At 38.9% G+C, this 21765-nt stretch overlaps 2 protein-coding genes across 2 annotated transcripts in view; both read left to right on the top strand.

The window, feature by feature from the left end:
* The window catches only part of trpa1b (transient receptor potential cation channel, subfamily A, member 1b), a 45670-nt gene extending 42661 nt beyond the window's left edge, over positions 1-3009 (top strand). The window contains exons 26-28 of the mRNA XM_082184869.1: positions 108-203; positions 340-458; positions 1626-3009. Coding sequence (XP_082040995.1) covers positions 108-203; positions 340-458; positions 1626-1818 — 408 coding nt within the window. The 3' untranslated portion in view covers positions 1819-3009. The remainder of the gene's footprint in view (positions 1-107; positions 204-339; positions 459-1625) is intronic.
* Positions 3010-17135: 14126 nt separating this feature from the next.
* Positions 17136-21097, top strand: msc (musculin (activated B-cell factor-1)). The gene is made up of 2 exons (XM_082183209.1): positions 17136-17815; positions 20406-21097. The coding sequence occupies exons 1-2, from the start codon at positions 17408-17410 to the stop codon at positions 20487-20489; spliced, it is 492 nt and encodes a 163-aa protein (XP_082039335.1). The 5' UTR covers positions 17136-17407; the 3' UTR covers positions 20490-21097.
* Positions 21098-21765: the final 668 nt, after the last annotated feature.

Here is a 21765-nt window from a genome sequence, read left to right on the forward strand (position 1 = left end):
TTCAAACTTCCTGTTTCAATAGGAAATATGTCAACAAGGGAAAGAGAACACTTTTTAATAGAAGTATAAATAGAATGATATCTAGTACATAACATTAATCATTACAGATAGATCTTCATACTGTCCTTGAGGAGAAACTACCTTACTGGTTCCTGAAGCGAGTGGACAAATCATCTATCACCGTCTATCCCAATAATTGCAAGGTTTGTCTATCAACAAATGAGGTTCTTATTCTGGTCACACATGAACTTTTGATCAAATTCTGTAAACATTTTTCAATTAATATATGACATTTGAGGGAATATTAACACTTTACAATGACAATGACTTGTTCCACAGAAAATGCTGATACAGGTCCTCATTGATGGTGAGATCCAAAACACAGTTCGCACCCGTCTGAACCTCTGCTCACGACAGGGGGGGCATCTAGAGAGAGAGCTGCACAAACAGAAGAACAGGTGATCTCTTTGTACCACCACTTCTGTTTTGGGAACGCCAACCAGGGCAACATAAAGGGACTTATTTTAAAAGTGAACCAAGTGTTGTGCTTGAGCAAACTTTATAGGGAGATTCTCCATTTCTCTATTTATTGGGAGGGTTTATCAGACGTAATATGCAATACTACCTTTAAAGGATGCATATTAGTACTTTAAGATGTGATAAAGGTACATTAAGTGTACCTTTTAAAATGTACTACCCTTTTCCTGTATTTTTAAGGTATTATGTAAGTTATTATAATTATTATTATTATTTAATTAACTCAATATTTGTGGTATATGCATTTAATTGTTTTAGATATTTTTTTTTTTGCAATGTGCTAGAAAATAAATATCCCAAACCTTTTAGACTTGTAGGAGAGCAGCCCCTAGTGTTCATCAGCTATAATGCACCACCAACCAGACATTCAAATGGCAATTTTGAGTTTGGTTTGCTACATCACATCACAAATTCAATTGCATTTTAATTTAAAGGTATTTCTCAGTTCAGATGTGAATGGTGGATGACTCTGATTCGCATACCTCACCTACCTCACTTTTAAGTCAGTTTCAGATAATGTGATTTATTATATATATTAATATAGTAATATTAATATTTAAAATATATTCTGTTTTAATTTCACAACAAATACAAGCATTTAGATGCATCTGTGCAGATGTGGTGGCATCACTTAACATTTGCTTTTTTATTTTTGTTTACTTAAAGGCATAGTTCTCCAAAAAATGAAAAGAAAATTCTGCCGTTAATTACTCACCCTCATGTCGTTATAAACCCATAAGCTTTTGTTCATCTTCTGAATTCATCTTCAGCCTAAATTAATTCTATTTATCATATAAAAGCGATCATGTCTCTTCAGAAAACTTGGATTAAACTGCTACAATTTCTTTATGAGAAGTGTCAAAGCTTTGAGTGATTTTCATTGGAGGCACAGAAATCTCTCAAATTGCATAAACAAATCTTCATTTGTGTTCCGAAGATGAACGAAGGTCTTGTAGATTTGGAATGACGTAAGAGTGAGTAAATGATGACAGAATTTTCATTTTTGACTGAACTATCCCTTAAATTGAGTTTATCAGATGTACAATATGGAGTGGTATGAACTACATTTGACCTGCTCTTTCCTTCAGGTTGAAAGCGGTGTCCTGTACGCTGGAGAAACAGCATGACCTGCTCAAACTGATCATTCAGAAGATGGAAATCACTTCTGAGGCTGATGAATATGACGGCCCACAGAACCCTAGAGGTCTGAAACAGTCCACTTCCTCATCTCAGAAGTCAAAGTGGGTCCCACTGATGCAAGCTATCAGGGCAAAGAAATAATATTAGAGACAATGACGTCATAATGTAAACATAAGCCAAATGATCAGCCGTCATTACTCATATTGACTGTTTTGATGTTAGTTTTAGATTTTCCTCCCATCTGATTAAGTGTAAATGTGTAATCATGGGATTATAATGTATTTGGAAGGTTACACTGATGAATATATCATGAGTCAGTCTATTAAATACTCTTAAAGTTAGTACTGAAGTCAGAACTGAAGTGTTTGAATGATATTCAATGCTTTAATGCATAATGAAGATCTCATTGCTCCAGTACTGAAGAATATGTGGTTTGAGAAAAACATTTGGCGTTAATGCACTGACAAGCTCCTAGTGCAAACTTAAAGACCTCAAACTCTGCGATGCATCACAAATAGATTTATCACACCGATCGGTCCACATTTGTAGAAGAATTAGCATGTAAATTGCATCTGGCCTTGTGCCCGGACGCTGTCATAACACTGATTTCAAAGTAGTTCTGTTAAAGGAGAGCACAAGTGTGTAACCCTCATATATTGGATTTGTTTGAGCACCCTTTTTAGTGTGTCCACCACTATATCATGATGATATTCCCATGAAAGCTGCATTACATAAAACCAACTTGTTGATCAGATTGTCAATGGTGATTTCACAGATTTAAGCAAAAGTCACTCATGTTGGGAGTAGATTAAGACATGCACCTGCATGACCAGAACACTGTAAAATCACTTTGTGATTTAGCATGCACATTGTGAGATGTAGTAAATTTGATGACAAGGATTACAATATCCAGATGGAATGGATTTGTTTTAGATTTGGTCACTTGAAGCAAACTGCCCGGCCAAAGAAAAAAAGTCGCTGTTTGGATTTAAATAGGCAAATGTTTAAGAGTCTATGATTGGATCATTATTGCAGTGATTATTATGTTTTTAAGCAGTGTGCCTTTACTGGTGTTGAGTACATTTGCTTGAAGCATGACAAAACAAAATAGAAAATTTTGAAGAAAATAAATGAAATGCCACAATATGTGTTCAAGCCAACCAGAGTCTTTGGAGTCTTCATTTCTCTTAGACTGAAGCCCAATCAGCTGTCCTTAGGCTTTGGAGACAAATGAGAGAAAAACAACTCATCTGTCATCTGGTCAGTGCTTCACAGCATTAGGGGTTTGCAGAGCCCAGATACAACACTTCCTCCTCCAAAAGGGTAAGCAGAATTTCGCACACCCACCACTCGGATCTCAGCAAGACAGATATAAAAAGATTTCAGTGACAGAGCCTTCGTGTCTTTCCATGTCACAGATTTGATCAGCAGATTCATCGATCTTGAGGGCCTTGATGTGCAGGAACATCAAGACATTTTGCAATGATCGACATTTTAAGATGTATTTTATTACCAGGTGATTCTAATAAAAGTCCAGGACACAGTGCGTTAAAAAAAATAAAGTGCCCCAATTATGGTTTTTCGAATATTCTCTCTCAAGCAGTTGTAAAGTCGCTGTAAAGTCGAAAGTGCACGATAAATGAAGTTATTGTCTCCCAAAATAAAGAATCTACTCTGAACTGCCGTTACGAGTCGTTTGTGTTTCGAATCTTACTGCTTTACGGTTCTATGTCACGGTATGTTACATTGTCCGTCCGGGTCATTTTACTGATGACTGCTTCTCAAATCTTGTGGGAGCTCAATGCAGGATTCGCAAAACGCTTGCTTTTGAGAGATGGGTCAGTACTCAGTTTATTTGGACCAGCTTGCTCCTCAGAATCACAACCTATAAGTGAATAATCATTGATGTATATATTTTCTACCGGGTGTTCGAAATACATAGTTTTATGTTTTATATTGTGTAAGTTTCCGGCTAACCGGCTAACTCACGTTATTACTGTCTTACTGAAGTAGAAGAAAGAAAGAAAGAAAGAAAGAGCTTTATTGCCAAGTATGCTTGCGCATACGAGGAATTTGTCTTGGTGACAGTAGCTTCCAGTACACATACAATATAAAGTGACAAGACAAGTGACAAGTAACATAGGTATAAATAAAAAAAAATAGAAAAAATAAAAATAAAAGATTATAAATTATAAATATATATAAAGTTATAAGGTGCTATAATGAAATGTCTGAGGGAAGTATTGCACATGTTTGTTCCACAGTAGGGGAACATTTAAGTGTTCATGAGGTAGATGGCCTGGGGAAAGAAACTTTTCCTGTGTCTGGTTGTTTTTGTGCTCGGTGCTCTGTAGCGTCGACCAGACGGTAACAGTTCAAACAGAAAGTGTGCTGGGTGTGACGGGTCCAGAGTGATTTTGCGAGCCCTTTTACTCACTCTGGATGAGTGCAGTACTTTGAGTGTGGGAAGGGTAGTGCCAGTGATTCGCTCAGCAGTCCGAACTATCCGCTGTAGTCTACGGAGGTCGGTTTTGGTAGCAGAGCCAAACCAGACGGTGATGGAAGTGCAGAGGATGGACTGGATGACAGCTGAGTAGAACTGTACGAGCAGCTCCTGTGGCAGGTTGAATTTCCTCAGCTGACGCAGGAAGTACAGTCTCTGTTGGGCTTTCTTCACAATAGAGTCTATGTGAGTGTCCCACTTCAGATCCTGAGAGATGGTGGTGCCCAGGAACCTGAATGACTCTACTGCAGTCACAGTGCTGTCCATGATGGTGAGTGAAGGGAGTGCAGGGGGGTTTCTCCTGAAGTCCACGATCATCTCCACTGTTTTGAGCGTGTTCAGCTCCAGGTTGTTATAACTGCACCAAAGAGCCAGCTGCTCCACCTCCTGTCTGTACGCAGACTCGTCACCGTTCCGGATGAGTCCGATAACAGTAGTGTCGTCCGCAAACTTCAGGAGCTTGACAGAGGTGTCTTTAGAGGTGCAGTCATTTGTGTACAGGGAGAAGAGCAGTGGTGAGAGAACACATCCCTGTGGAGCACCGGTGCTGATGGTGCGGCTGTCGGACGTGATTTTGCCCATTCTGACTAGCTGTTGTCTGTCTGTCAGAAAGCTGGTGATCCATTGACAGATGGAGCTAGGGACAGAGAGCTGGGTCAATTTGGTCTGGAGCAGTGATGGGACGATGGTGTTGAAGGCAGAACTAAAGTCCACGAACAGAATCCTTGCATAGGTCCCTGGTTTGTCCAGATGTTGTAGGGTGTAATGCAGTCCCATATTGACCACATCATCCACAGACCGGTTTGCTCTGTAGGCAAACTGCAGGGGGTCCAGCAAGGGTCCAGTGATGTCCTTCAGATATGCTAACACCAGTCTTTCGAATGACTTCATGGCCACAGATGTTAAGGCAACAGGTCTGTAGTCATTGAGTCCTGTGATCTTTGGTTTCTTCGGGATTGGGATGATGGTGGAGCGTTTAAAGCAGAAAGGGACTTTGCACTGCTCCAGTGATCTGTTGAAGATCAGTGAGAAGATAGAGGCCAGCTGGTCAGCGCAGGTTTTCAGACAGGCTGGTGAAACACCGTCTGGGCCTGGTGCTTTCCTTCTCTTCTGTTTCCTGAAGATCTGACGCACATTATCCTCACTGATCTGAAGTGCAGGGGGGGAGGGGAGGGGGATGGCTGGAGGTGTTGATGGCTGTGTAGAGAGATGGTCAGGGCGGGTATGGGGTGTCTGATCCGGGGTCTCAAATCTACAGTAAAAGACATTCAGCTCGTTCGCAAGATGCTTGTTGCTGTCGATGCTGGGGGATGGTGTCTTGTAGTTGGTAATGTCTTTCAGGCCTTTCCACACTGATGCAGGGTCGTTGGAGGAAAACTGGTTTTCCAGCTTTTTGGCATAGCTCTTCTTAGCCACTTCAATCTCCTTTGTCAATGTGTTCCTGGCCTGATTATACAAGATCCTATCCCCACTCCTGTAGGCATCTTCTTTGACCTGACGAAGCTGTCTGAGTTTTGGTGTGAACCATGGTTTATCATTGTTGAATGATAAGTAAGTCCTGGTAGGGATGCATAAATCCTCACAGAAACTGATGTATGATGTTACAGTCTCTGTGAGCTCGTCCAGATCGCTGGCAGCAGCTTCAAAAACACTCCAGTCAGTGCATTCAAAACAGGCTTGTAAGACCTGCTCTGTGTCGTTGGTCCATCTCTTTACAGTCCTTATTACTGGCTTAGCAGTTTTAAGTTTTTGCCTGTAAGTTGGTAGAAGATGAACCAGGCAGTGATCGGAAAGTCCTAGAGCTGCTCTGGCGACGGAGCGATATGCATCCTTTGTTGTGGTGTAGCAATGGTCCAAAATATTATTGTCTCTGGTGGGGCATGTAATGTGCTGTTTGAATTTAGGCAGTTCACGTGTGAGTTTTGCCTGATTAAAGTCTCCGAGAATGATAAGAACAGAGTCCGGGTGTTGTTGTTCTGTTTCTGTGATCAGATCAGCCAGCTGTTGCAGCGCCGTACTCACGTGTGCTTGCGGTGGAATGTAAACACTGATGAGAACGAGCGAGGAAAACTCCCGCGGCGAGTAGAACGGCTTACAGTTAATGAAAAGCACTTCCACATCAGGACAGCACATCTTCCTTAACACAGTTACATCAGTACACCACCTTCTGTTGATGTAAAAGCATGTCCCACCACCGCGCGTTTTCCCCGTTGACTCCATATCGCGATCCGCTCTGAACAGCTGAAAGTCCGGTAGATGTAACGCGCTGTCCGGAATGGCTTCGTTCAGCCAGGTTTCCGTGAAACACAGAGCAGCAGAGTTGGTAAAGTCCTTGTTTTTGCGTGAGAGCAGAAGTAGTTCGTCCATTTTGTTAGGGAGAGAGCGGACATTCGCCAGATGGATGCTAGGCAGCGCCGTTCTGAATCCGCGCTGCCTGAGCTTAACGAGTGTGCCGGCTCGCTTCCCACGCCTGCGCGTCTTATACTGTTTCCACAGTGCAGCGGCGCAACCGACGACAATGTTCCGCAAAACGCCAGAAGAATCAAAAACTGGTTGGTGATCAGTTGGTGTGCACTGCCGAATGTTCAGCAGTTCGTCCCTGGTATAACTGATAGCGAATGACAAACATAAAACAGGACAAACTAACAAAAACAGTGTAACAACTGGAGAGCTCAACACCGAGGCAGCCATCCGCGGCGCCATCTTGGATAGTAAAGTAAAGTACTTCTGATAATCAGCTGTGGGCACCTATTACCTAAAACTGTGTCTATTAATGCAGATTGTCTGTTGTTCTTACTACTTTGAGTAAAGATAAAGGATGGAGCAAGATTTGTTTTACAATGTTACACCAGTCAGTCACGTCAGTGCTCAGCTAATGAATTCGCTGTTATTGATGCAGTTCCCGCATGCACCACAATAAATTAGAAATGTATACAGTGAGGAAAATAAGTATTTGAACACCCTGCTATTTTGCAAGTTCAGCAATGATCCTAAGAAAGGTGAGAAATCAGCCCAGAACTACATGGGAGGAGCTGGTCAATGACCTGAAAAGAGCTGGGACCACCGTTTCCAAGGTTACTGTTGGTAATACACTAAGACGTCATGGTTTGAAATCATGCATGGCACGGAAGGTTCCCCTGCTTAAACCAGCACATGTCAAGGCCCGTCTTAAGTTTGCCAATGACCATTTGGATGATCCAGAGGAGTCATGGGAGAAAGTCATGTGGTCAGATGAGACCAAAATAGAACTTTTTGGTCATAATTCCACTAAACGTGTTTGGAGGAAGAAGAATGATGAGTACCATCCCAAGAACACCATCCCTACTGTGAAGCATGGGGGTGGTAGCATCATGCTTTGGGGGTGTTTTTCTACACATGGGACAGGGCGACTGCACTGTATTAAGGAGAGGATGACCGGGGCCATGTATTGCGAGATTTTGGGGAACAACCTCCTTCCCTCAGTTAGAGCATTGAAGATGGGTCGAGGCTGGGTCTTCCAACATGACAATGACCCGAAGCACACAGCCAGGATAACCAAGGAGTGGCTCTGTAAGAAGCATATCAAGGTTCTGGCGTGGCCTAGCCAGTCTCCAGACCTAAACCCAATAGAGAATCTTTGGAGGGAGCTCAAACTCTGTGTTTCTCAGCGACAGCCCAGAAACCTGACTGATCTAGAGAAGATCTGTGTGGAGGAGTGGGCCAAAATCCCTCCTGCAGTGTGTGCAAACCTGGTGAAAAACTACAGGAAACGTTTGACCTCTGTAATTGCAAACAAAGGCTACTGTACCAAATATTAACATTGATTTTCTCAGGTGTTCAAATACTTATTTGCAGCTGTATCATACAAATAAATAGTTAAAAAATCATACATTGTGATTTCTGGATTTTTTTTTTTAGATTATGTCTCTCACAGTGGACATGCACCTACGATGACAATTTCAGACCCCTCCATGATTTCTAAGTGGGAGAACTTGCAAAATAGCAGGGTGTTCAAATACTTATTTTCCTCACTGTACATCGGTTTGCTGATGGACATACTCTTGTTAATGCTGATGGTGAGGAATTACAGTTGCAACATCTCATAATGTACCTCAAACTGAGTAGCATATCACTGAGAAACGTCCTGCTCAAGTCGTCCTTGCGATGGAGGTTCCAGTTAAATAACTAGTTCTTCCAATGTTTCATCATCAGACTCACGCTCGGATGTTAAAATCGACGTCATCGTTACTGTCTTTACAGTGTGTACAATCTGTATGCTTTAGGGAGCCTCCAGACAGAGCTGCAGATCACTTATGGTAATGGACGTTCCGACACGCGCTTTACTCAGTTGACCAATCACAACAGACTGTGCTGTCTGGCCAATCAGAGCAGAGTAGCTTGCAGAAAGGAGTGGTTAAGAGAGACTGATTCATCTATCAAGTCGTTTGAGAGTCATTGAAATATGTGGTGATGTTCAATGTATATTATGAGAAAATGAAATGCATGCATTTTCTTTGATGCATGTAAACCTGTTGTAGGAGCCCTTTAAAGGTACAATATGTAAAAAAAAAATTGCCGCTAGGGGTCGCTAACCTCTTACAATAACAAAGGCGTAAGTTGATGACGCAAAATTTCCTGCGGAATTATGGAACTTGTCGTCAAGCCGATGGATCTAATAATGTTTATGGATGAGTGAATACACTGATGTTTTTATCATGATATCAGCGCCACACGCGAGTCCCACGGATATAAAGGAATGGAGATTTCATTCTACCAAACGCAAGTGCTGTATTAGTGCTCACACAGGTCAGTGTATTAGACGTGTATTAAACGAAGCTTGTGAGGTAACGCAGCGCTGTTTCACTTGCTCTACACTATCACACTAAACTGCATTTGAGTGTGTTAAAGTTATAATGTTATTCTATGTGTTAGTTTGTCTGTATGAGACTAGCAGTGAGCTAGATCAACATTAGAATAACACACTGATCATATTCTAACATTTCATCATGTTGAGCTATAAAACATTGATTAGTTTTATGTACATTTGCTCACCTGTCTAATAAAGTACATACAAGAGCTGCGTCTCTGTGAAGTCGTGACTCGTGAAGCGCTGTCAAGTCCAAGTTAGTCGCTGATATTGATCCTCGTTTTAGTTCTCCTTTTTTCCCAAAGTCTGCTTGCCATGGTCCATAATGTTTGAACGAAACAACAACAGAGTGCAGCCAGAGGTTACGAACTACACTCATTATGCACAGAAGTCCACGTCTGTCGTCATGGTTACTATGGCAGTTCTTGAGTGGAAACCAGGGATAACGCGGATATTACGTCAGTGACAGGCGACAAGTGAACAGGTTTTCCGGGGCGGCCAATTATTTAAAATTGGAATTTCTCTGAAATTAAAAATCTTTGGGAACTTTTGGGATATTGTAAGTACACAACTGCAGGAAATATATCACACTGTGCAAGTGATTTCTGGATATTTTATTACAAAATTCTTACATATTGTACCTTTAAAACAAAATTAGGAGCTTTTAAAATAGCATAATAGGGGCACTTTAAAATTAAGCATAAAAAAGGATTAAGCACCACACCTCCTATCCTCTCCTCCCTGGCTTTTCCCACCATCATCACCACCCTGGATCCTTCCACTGGGGATTTGTCTTCCACCAGTCCCTCATCCGCCTCCTTGTCCGCCTTCATTCCACCAGATTTTTTTTAAAACTGTAACTTTCACAGTTATGCTTAGTTTTGTTTTTGTTTTCTATCAGTCTGTTTAATCACCTGTTTGCCTATGTTCCTTTGTTCTCCTTTTCCTGTCATAATCAGTGGATATTCATTTATTCATCACAGCTGTACATCATTTAGTTCATCACCATGTGTATTTAAGTTCCTCACCTTCACTCATTCTTTGCACGGTATTGTTTGTGCATGGCACAGTGTTTTAAGTAGTTGGCTTAATAAAGACTGTTGTTATTTATACCTTTCTTCTTCTTCACTGGACTTAAACCGTTACAGAATACCGGATCAAAAATGATTATGGCTCAAGACGAAAAGTTTATTGCCCTTGCAGCCACTTCCGCTCCGGAGCCTGAGCCCAAAAGTGAGTCTGTGCAGGTGTGTGAGCTGGCAACATCCATGATAGAGGGGACATTGGTGGAGCTGTACACTGACGAGTGCTTGATAGACTGGGAAATGGAGATAATTCTTCCCATTACCTTTCCATTCGCTGATCCCGCACAGCCTCTCTCTTCCACCTCCACTGCATTATTCAGCAAGTCCGTCAGCCCTGGCTCCACTGGTTCCCTTCAGCCCATTGACTTCTCCCGTAACACCATGCCATTGTGTGGCTAAGCCTCACCAGCTTCGTCCAAGCAAGTGGATACCCCGGCTCTGCCTCCAGCCGCTGATCCCATCACTCCACCTCGGTTCGTCGACCTGTCGGCTTCACCTTGGCTCCGTCCCTCCCTCAGCTCCACCAGAGACTGTCGTCCGTACGGCTCCACCGGGCTACCTCATCCCTCTAGCTTCACCTTGGTCAGCCGTCACCCTGCCTGCGCAACGAACTTTCAAGCCATCTGCTGCGCTCCATCAGTTTTGGTTTGGTTTTCTATCAGTCTGTTTAATCACCTGTTTGCCTGTTTCTTTGTTCTCCTTTTCCCGCCATAATCAGTTACCATGTATATTCATTTATTCATCACAGCTGTTCATCATTTAGTTCATCCCCATGTGTTTAAGTTCCTCACCTTCACTCATTCTTTGTCCTTTATTGTTTGTGCATGACACACTGTTTCGTGCAGTTGGCTTAAGTTTATTAAACACTGTCGTTAATTATATCTTCATCATTGGACATCATAACATGTCAATAATTACAAGAATATCTTTTTTTTTTTAACAATTAAAAGCAGCCTAAATTAAAGGTTGATGTGTATTTTATTTGATTAAATAAACTATTTTAACATTACCTTAATGAAATGTTTAGTTTAGATAGATAGATAATTGTATATTATCTGTATTTTCTTGGACAGGTTTCATGAGATTTACCCCATCAAATTCTGGTTGGTCATGGAAGCAAATGGATAGTTCACTCTTCAGCCACTTCTATCATTCAATTAAATGTGCTTGTTTCAATGCAGGGGAGGCTTCACTAAAATGGGGGCGTATTGATTTTCCTAATGGCCGTTTTGATGCTGTTACATGCCATTTGTTTTACACTGCAGCTGTGAGAGCGTGGTGACCATGGGAACCAGGGGAGGAGAGCGCGCATAGCTGATGTCATAGTCCTGCACCTGTCTCGCTTACTCATTCACACAAAACAGAATGAGAGAAAGAAGGAAAAGAGCCACTGCCCACACTATGACCCTTAACACGCTTATCGACAGACAACTGCACATTTCTCATGTTAGCTCTGACCCAAGACAACGTGGGCAGTATTGTTCCCATGTAATTAGTCCCTATGTGGAATCTTGGGAAAGATGTTCTTACACAGTTGTTTAAAGTAGAGATTAGTGTTAAAATGCTATGAAAGGTGCCTCGTTACTGATTCACATACTAACATTTGTTTACTTAGACTTTTTTTTTACTAGGCATCTTGATCCTGCAGAGTTTCTCTCAAAGAGACACAGTTATTATTAGTTGAAATCAATGAAAGCAGAGCAACAGGTTCCCATCGGATGAACTGATGTTTTCATGTAAAACAGTTTAGACATGCTAGAGTCTAGACCGAAAAAACAATGTGTCCTTGGATAAGGAGCATTCCTGTGCTGTGATACGTGAGAAATCCTGCTCATCCTGGAAGAAAATGGAGATCACTTTGCTACTGTACCTTATGCAATATGCATCTGCAGATTTATAGAGATTCTTACTGTTCGTGTTCATAAGCCTCTTTTCCACCATCAGGCTGAACGGTTCTCATTGTGAAACCTCCCCAGTTTTAATTTTTTTATCCACTGTTATGCTATGAAATCAGGATTAGGCCAAAAATGTGTTTACCATTATTTAGAGAATTTTCTCAGCCTAAATCCATTGATTTCACTTCGAATCCATGCAATTGTGAATTTTGCGTGAGGCTGAAAGATTTATTAATGCAAATTTCACAACGGGTTCAAGGTAGTCACGCGGGAGTGACTTCTGTGTGAGCTGCGCTTCATATGTACATCTTTACACTATTGAAAAATTGCGTGTAAAAATGTCCTTTGTCCTAGCCTGGCAAGCCAGACCTACATCAAGATGTTTGGTCTGGCAACTCTCCATAGACACGGCTCAATCCGAGGGGCGGGATAAACGGCTGTCTTTCAAATTCCCTCTGCACGCAATAGGACAGCGCTTCAACCAACCAGAGCGTTTTCCCAACAGCGGAGCTAGTTGATAGATTCAACTTTTGCCATATCTGGCCGGCAAAACTACGAACACATCTTCCTTTTTTTAAGAATGACTTAAGTGCCGTTTCTATGCTCTTTTCTCAAAGAAAAGCTTAACTCCAAGTCCTCCAGAGTCGCGGACAAAGCCGATTCGAAAGACTGTTCTCCAGCAACAGCCGTCATTCTTTGTTTTCAAGTGGCAGGTAACCGTCGCAACTCTGTCGTCATTATGTTAAGCCCGCCCCGCCACGACCTGATTGGCCTGACCCAATTTAGGTTTTTGCAGCTCGAAAGTCAATGGAGAGTTGCTAGACTGCCCTGGCTGCAAAATACATTTTGCTGCCGCTAGGGTGCATCTAGATTTCTAGGCTACCTTTGTCCATCAATAGTGTACCAATGTATGAAGCACTGCACTCACAAATATCACTTTTAAACCAACTCCAATATATTTGACCAAGGTAAAATTATGAGTAATATGTTTTTGCAAGTATTTTAATGAGCTTACAAAAAGCTCGGTTCACACTGCCAGCGACACGCAGTGACAAGTGACATGATCCCATTCATTTCAATGGAGAGCTGCCGATTTCAGGTGACACGAGTAAAAGTAACCTATGGCGACAGGATGTAGGCGTGTCCAGCGAAGTGACAAATTTGAGATATGTTTAACTTTATGCAAATGAAGAGCGACTTTCGGGAGTTTTCGGGACTTTCGGGATGTTTGTTTTAAGTGGCAAGAAGACAGATTCGTCTACAACATGGAACAATATTCATGAAAGTCATTCACAAAAACGTTACTTAGCAACCAGTAAACACATTGAAATGCGACACGATAAAGTGAAGCGAATCGCTGATGAAAGGTGCTTTCGCACCAAACGCTAAACAATTGCCTTCAGCTAATTCACGATAATAGAGAATCCTAACCGAGAATATATTCTGCCATGTGTATGTATTTCGTAGGTTTTTCCATTTGGCTTTAACCTCATCCACTGCACAACATACATTAAAATAATTTTAAATAAATTAACACTGTTTTCAACTAAAACAGAAAACGTTTTATGCGTTTTGGCCACATTAGCGGGGGCCTGAAAAATGCTAACTTCTGAAAATGGGTTTTTGAAAACCATACCGTTGTCTATCGTGTTATTACAAAAACTCAAATTTGTGAAAGTGGTGACGTCATGCGCATGTGTATTAACATATTAACATATAACATATGTCTCAGACACATACTTTTTCTTAACAAACCATAGTGGCCTGGCATGCATAATACAGTTTTTAATAGTTTTCGCGATTCTTTCACAAAAATTTTTTTTTTTACCAATAACATCATAAAACATAATTAGAGCAACAATTAGCATCAAGCTACACTTCACAATTTATGATATTATTACTCAAAACCCACTTTAAAACCATTATCAAGTGCTTGTAATAATTGCAATCTAAAGTGTAGGCTATTTTGATTATATAATGGCAGACATGCATTATTTGTGTTTTCTAATGGAATGAAAGTTACACCTGCCTAGCATTTCTCATGTAATTTCTCTTAGCATCACATAATTCAGTGGAAAATTTATAGAAATGATATTCTCTATAAAGAAATATGAAGTAAACATGAGAATAAATCTGTTCTCAGACAGGAACAAGAACTCAACATCCATTCTCTTCTCTCTTCCAGAATATAATTTTTTTTCTTTAGTGTTTACACTGGTTTTCAAAACAGCGCCACCAATCTCGTCCCTTTTGTGCAACAGTAGCGGCTCCGGGTACGTGATCTAAAGCTCAGATCTAATTGGACGGCCCATTTCATCGCAGGGCGCTGAAAAAAACAAACACACTTGGTCTGGAAAAAAAATCTTGCTTTGTCGTGCCGCGATTGATTGTAGCCGATGTGAATGGCTACATGTGGATCTATTGTTTCGATTCAAGAGCATTATCTCTTTAGTAAGAGCAGTAGGCTACCTTTCGCTTAGGGGCTGTTTACACGACACCGTTTTCAACTAAAAACGTAAAACTTTTTATACGTTTTGGCCGTTCATTTACATCAAAACAGGTTTCAAAGTGCAAGTTTTGAAAACGGTCTCCGTGTAAACAACAAAAACGTGAATCTCCAGACGATGACGTCATGCGCATGCATATATTACGTGTTCAGTCTATAGTGTTTCATCGCCATCTAATGGCCTGGCAGCAGAATACAGCGTTTTTAGCCGTTTTCGCGTATCTTTGTGAATCGCTTTGACAATGGTGTCTACTGTGAAAGCTCAAAGGAAAAACTTAAGCATATTGTTATCGTGTAAATGTACCCTCAGTGTGAAAGGCCCTTAATGGGAACGCCCACTAACAACAAAGTCCAAATGAACTTCAAACAAACCTATATAGTTTTTGCCTTATTTTGTCAGAAGTTACGTTACACATGTTTGTTCTTTGATTTTGTCTATTGGGCGTACAACACTAGAAAATCATCATGTCACAAGTGGTTTGACCAGCACGGTTGAACATGGGGAAGTAATTAGCTGGAACAGTTTGTTGAACCATGTTCAAGTGGAAATTCAACTGGAATCGTTTGGCCAGATGGTGGAACAAATGTGAGACGAGGTGCGGACAAATGGAAAATAATAAATAACTTATTTTAACGTGACCGTCTTAAAAACAGTATTCATGAGCAAGATGATAAAAAAGCATGAGACGTGGCACAAAGGTTAAAGGTGTCCGTCTAAAAGCAAGAATTTTGAAAAATTACAAAAGGCGTTGAATGTGAACAGGTCCTTACAGTAAGAATGCATATTTAAAATTCCACAGAGCAAGAAGAATAAACTGTTTATTGTATTCCAAAGCTGTCTACACTTGGCAACAACCCTTGCAAAAATGGAGCATACAAGTTAGCTATGCTTTCGGATAATTGTTGGCTGAGGGTGACCACTGTAATATAAAATCTTAATTTCACACTCATTACGCTGGAATGAAAACTCATACATATCAAGTTTACTGGGAGATATTGTGAGATGCTGAGAAAATTTCAGCTGTGGGAAATTTAGTTTTATGGTTTAGGAAATTTCTCTCTTCATGTATGGTCATATAAAAGATGCAGAGATATACTAACACATTTTTGATGCATTGTGTAATTTTATACAGATAATGTGTTGTGGCTAAGGATGTTATCACTTCTTTAAGGGCTGATGTTGTTCAAAATGGCCAAATTAAAAGTCCTTAATTATACATTCCGTATAATGATGAAAATGTATTAATTAATTATAAACATACAGATGACAAAATAGCTATGCCCTCCTTTGATGTGTCATTTACTGTAACTGGCAATTCTAAATGTATGAACAGGCCATACAGAACAGTTTACTGAAGAAACAGTCATGCAAAGTTTCCTCTAACAGCTGAACTGACATCTGCCAAGAATAATTATATAGGCTAAAAATCATTTTAATTTGCCAGGCATGTGTGGTTCTATCCTCTGCCACGCACCTCATGGTTACGTGTTTCTATATGATAGGAGAGACAAATGAGAGCACAGTGTGATCATGTGAAGAATGTCAACATGGGTATTTTTCCTTTACCCACAGGGTCCCAGTGATTGCCCCCCATCCTGCAGATGTAATGTAAAGTGCTGACAGCTGTGGCCAATGTGCACCGGGCGTGTGTGAGAGCGTTCTAACCAAGCAGAAACCCAATATCTCTGTGAAATGGCCAGTGGATTAAGAACGTTTGATAAGCCTTTCAGACATTTCTATTTGCTTAAGAGCATGTGGGAAAAAGCATTTAAGTGGACCGTGGGTGACCACTGAACTGAAGAAATAAGAAACGAGAGTTTTTCACAATATTTTCACTGAATTATTTATTTGAAGAATTGCTAGGTTGGTTTGGGTTACACTGGTGCAGGTTGTTTTGGGGCCTTTTTAAATTAATTGGATTCAATATTTATTATTCTGTAATAAAGAAACATTCTATCTATCTAGACCGAGTCAGCAAATAATTGTATGAAATAGGTACATATTAAATAATGATTTCCAAATATATTTCCATGACTAAAGGTAATTTATTAAATGTTTTACTTAATACATTTAATAATAATAATAAATATCAAAATGAATATGTTGTTTATTGGCTTTATTATTATTATTATTTATTAAATAAATTATATAACAAAATAAATAGGCTATATATATATATCAAAATATGCAATATTTATTAAATATTAAATTATATAAATATAATATAATATAATATTTGACGTGCATGTATATCTTTGTAATCAAAATGTGTTCAATTATTTATTATTGAACAATAGTATTATTGATGTTTTTAAATAAATAAAACAAGAATTCAATATTAAATAAATATTGAATATATTATATAAGAAATAATAATATGTTCAATATTTATTTAATATTGAATTCTTGTTTTATTTTTTAAAACAATACAAATAAATTAATATATATATTTAGTTAATTAATTATATATATGCTATCAGTTCCACTTTGTCAAACAGTCTTGCCAAAAGTTAGATGGGGAAAAGGGGAGGAGAAATGCCTGATCCACAATGACCCGGCCAAACCCCAAACCTTAAATGTGCTTGGTACACCGCAGGACAAGCTCTGAGATGCTCAGTGAGAAGGGGCAATTGATACAGTCTGCTTTGTCTACATGACAATTTTAATAACCGTTTACATTCAGGAAATGCTGAATGACTCTGAATGGTGATTATATTATGGCCTTGTTTTGATGTACCTTTTCCCTGGGCTTCTTTTACAGAGATTCGAAATCAAGGCAGCACCTGTTGCTTTGAATCTACAGCAAGGACGCTGAATATCACATACTATTGAAACAGGACTGCAGTTTTTTTTTTTAAACTCAAGTTCCTTGCTCTGAAGCAGGTGCAGTCGTGATGTCCACAGGTTCGGTGAGTGATCCTGAAGACCTCCAGGAGCTGTCAATCACTCACACGGACACTCGTTCTCTGGAAGACTCAGAAGACGAGTTTGGTATCGATGACAGTTTGAAAGCAAAGACCAAACAACCTCGACCTGGTGCCAGCAACAACAAGCAACAAGTGAAGATGGCAAAGGATGGCAGACAGTCTCAGAGAAATGCAGCAAATGCCAGAGAGAGGGCACGCATGAGAGTTCTGAGTAAAGCGTTCTCTCGGCTGAAGACCAGCCTGCCGTGGGTACCGGCAGACACCAAACTGTCAAAGCTGGACACTCTGCGCCTGGCATCCAGCTATATATCTCACCTCAGACAGCTCTTACAAGAGGACAGATACCAGAACAGCTTTGTGCATCCTGTAAACTTGGTATGAGTGAGTGTTGTCTAAGTTTATGACCTGATTTTATATACTTCCATCTGGTTGAGAAGTTTTATTGTTAAGTATTACTTGTATAATGGATAATATATAATCTATAATACAATGTATAAATATATAAAAAAAATATACCACTAACAATTTTATTGTATTTTTTTTTTTATAGAAATGTACCATAATAGTAAATAATTTTCTAAAGTATTGGGTTTTAAAGTATTTGGTATTTTATTTTTAATTTTTAAATGTCAATAATACAATGTGTAAATAAACATAAAATAGTCATAAACATAAATAAATGCGTAATAATAACTACGTAATAATAATTTAATTATTATTATAATAATTACTATATAGTATAATTACTATAATAATTTAAAGTACATTACTTAATAATTAACTTTATATTTTAGATATTGATTAAAAGTACATACAGTATATTCTGTTGTATATATATATATATATATATATATACAACATAATATACTGTGTACTTTTAATCTATATATATATATATATATTATGTGTGTATATATGAGTTTATATTAAAAAAATATAGCATCTAAATATAAAAATATTATTAAATATAAATTAAAAATACTTAAAAATAATTAATATAAATAATTTAAAACAAATTAATATATATAATATATATAGTGTTTTATTCTGTATTAAATATCAATAATAATAATAATATATTATAGCTTTCCTGTAGCTCAAATAGTAGAGCATTGGTGCTTGCAACACCAAGGTTATGGGTTTGATTCCCAGGGAAAGCAAGAACTGATGAGAATGTAAAATGTGTACCTTGAAATGCAATGTAAGTCGCTTTGGTAAAAGTGTCTGCCAAATGCATAAATGTAATATTAAAACAAATAGTGCAAATATACATAGGCCTAAATATAAATAATGAATACCTTTTTATTTAGCATATTTACAGTAACAGTAAATATGCTGTATTAAATATTTGTGTGTGTGTGTGTGTGTGTGTGTGTGTGTGTGTGTGTGTGTGTGTGTGTGTGTGTGTGTGTGTGTGTGTGTGTGTGTGTGTGTGTGTGTGTGTGTATTTACTACCCCAGTTCCCAAAAAGTTGGGACATTTTGTAAAATGTACTGTATTGTATTGTATTTTGTAAATATAAACAAAATTTTGATTTTGCTGGCTGCAACACACTCCAAAAAAAGTTGGGACAGAGGCATGTTTACAACTGTGTCACATCACCATTTCTTATAATTACACTTTTTAATCATTTGGGAATTGAGGATACTAATTGTTGCAGTTTTGCATATGGAATATTTGCCCAATCCCGCCTGATTCAAGACGGCTGCTCAACAGTCCATGGTCATCGTTGTCTGATTTTCCTTTTCATGATGGACCATAGATTTTCAATAAGAGACAGATCTGGACTGCAGGCAGGCAGTCAAGCACATCCACTGTGTGGTGTATAGTGTCTAAGAAACCACTCTGTTCTGTGCACACACTGAATGAGTGATGCAGCGGCAGACCTTGTTAAGTGACAATGGTTTTTCAAAGTACTCTTGAGAACATGTGGCTATATTTAACAGAGTAGCATGATGGCTTCTCATGTAATGACAACAGATGTCTCCTTCCTTACCTTACACAGACTGAGATTTCTATGGATTCCCTGAATCTTTTTACAATATTATCCATAGTAGATGGTGAACGACCTAAATACTTTGCAATCTTGCATTGAGAAATTAGATTTTTTTTAATTGAAATTAGGCAAAAAGTGGTAAGCCATGACCCATCTTTGTTTGCAAAGGCTGAGGGACTGTGTACGCGACACCGTTTTCAACTAAAAACGTAAAACTGTTTATGCGTTTTGGCCGTTCATTTACACGACAACGGCGTTTTGGGTGCCGAAAACTTTTGAAAACAGGTTTCAAAGTGCAAGTTTTTGAAAACGTCTCTGTGTAAACAACAAAAACGTGAATTTCTGAAAACAATGACGTCATGCACATGCATGCGTGTTACGTGTTCAATCTATAGTGTTTCATCGCCATCTAATGGCCTGGCAGCAGAGTACAGCGTTTTTAGCCGTTTTCACGGATCCGTGTGAATGGGAATCGTTTTGACAATGTCGTCTGTACGCTGAACAACTTCTTAAAACTTCTTAAACTTCTTAAAACTTCTACGTTTTAAGCATAACTTTGTCGTGTAAACATATACTGAGATGCTCCTTTTATACCCAATCATGATACCCTCACATGTTATCAATTCAACTGCTTATTGTGGACTGTTTCAAAAGAGTTATTCTATATTTTATATAATCTTTTCACTTTTATTTTTTTTGGAGTGTGTTGCAGCCAAAATGTGTTTGTATTTACAAAAAAACAATTAATTTTCTTTGTACTTTTATCCATTAAATAAAGGTTGAAGAGAATGAACTAATCACAGAATCTTGATTTTATTACATTTTACAAAATGTCTCAACTTTTCAATTGGGGTTATATATAAAACTACTGTTACTGTAATATGTAATGCAAATAATAATGTAAATAAATCTGCGTCTGATGGCATTTAACCAGCATGTGTGGCTTACTTGTTCATTCTTTTTCCACAGACCTGGCCTTTTGTGGTCTCGGCACGATCAGAGGACACCAAAGACATTTCAGCAGCGGTCAGACTATGTGGAGCTACAGCATAAACATCTGGCACCTCTCTGTCTTTTATCCCCCTCCATCTCTCTCTCTCTCTTTCTTTTTACTGTCTGTACTCATGCACTTCCTTTGAACTTACATCAATGGACATTATGCAATGAAGACAACTGCATGTGGGACGTAGCCTACATGTAGTTAAACAGCAAAGTCATTGCACACAAATTTGTCTTTATAGCGTGATTATGTTATGTCTAGCAAACATAAGCCGATATAACTCTGTGTTTGATTTTTTTTTGCTGTCTGTATGTAGATTAAAACTAACTTTAAAAAAAAGAAAACATAACAAATTGCATGACCAGAAGCACAGAAAATCACTTTTACTGTTTTAAAGCGATTGCAATGTTTTCAACTTGTGGAATCACTCAATGATTGTGTACATCAACACCCTTGATGCATAATAATCTTTTTATGTACCAGATGAAGTCATTTATATCACAGTATACGCCTGTTGATCAAGTGTATCTCATTTAATGTGTTGAATCATTTGTTTATCGGTATAGTTACGCTGTGATTCCGTTTGGAGAACTACACAATATTACACATAAACTATGTCCCTTAATAGGAATACTTTGAGCAATGTTAGTTAATTAAATGTCATAAAGTCCACAATGTGTGAAGTTTATTAATACATAAAATAGCCTACGTGTCATGCCTTCCTATCATGCCAACTTTTTTGGGATGCTTAATTTTTTTATTTTGCATGGAAACCGCCTGGCCCTCAAACTTGGCACTTGCTGATCTTTTCACTTCATACAAAGTGATAAGAAATGAATCAACTATAAAATACACAACTTAAAATACAATATTTTCCAAATTGTTGAACCCAAATGTGAGCTTGTGTTTGTGCCCATGTGCACAGCGGTCATTAGAAAAGTGTGTAGTTTGAAGAGGAAACTGACTTTTCATCACGTTTGTGGAGGACTGCAGCTGTCGAGCCATTAGTTTCCCAGAACGCTGAACTGGTCCCTTGAGGGAGTCTCACAGGAGATGAAGCACTTTGTCAGGCAAGGACAACTCAGAAACGGCTCTCACGTTCTCCACCGCTGCTAGGATGAGCGCTCTGGGGTTCACTGAGCTTACAATGAGGAAAGCATTATCTGACTGCTAAAACTCATGACTTCATAATCCACTGTGATTTGTCATCCACTTCTACCTGGTGCAATAATACATCATTATATCAGAATGGTACTGGAATGTAAAATTGGAATATAGTGCAATATATAGTTATATAGTTCTATGTAGTGGTGACAGAGCATTCTGGAC

This window comes from Leuciscus leuciscus (assembly GCF_965113295.1).
Source record: "Leuciscus leuciscus genome assembly, chromosome: 11".
NCBI lineage: Eukaryota > Metazoa > Chordata > Actinopteri > Cypriniformes > Leuciscidae > Leuciscus > Leuciscus leuciscus.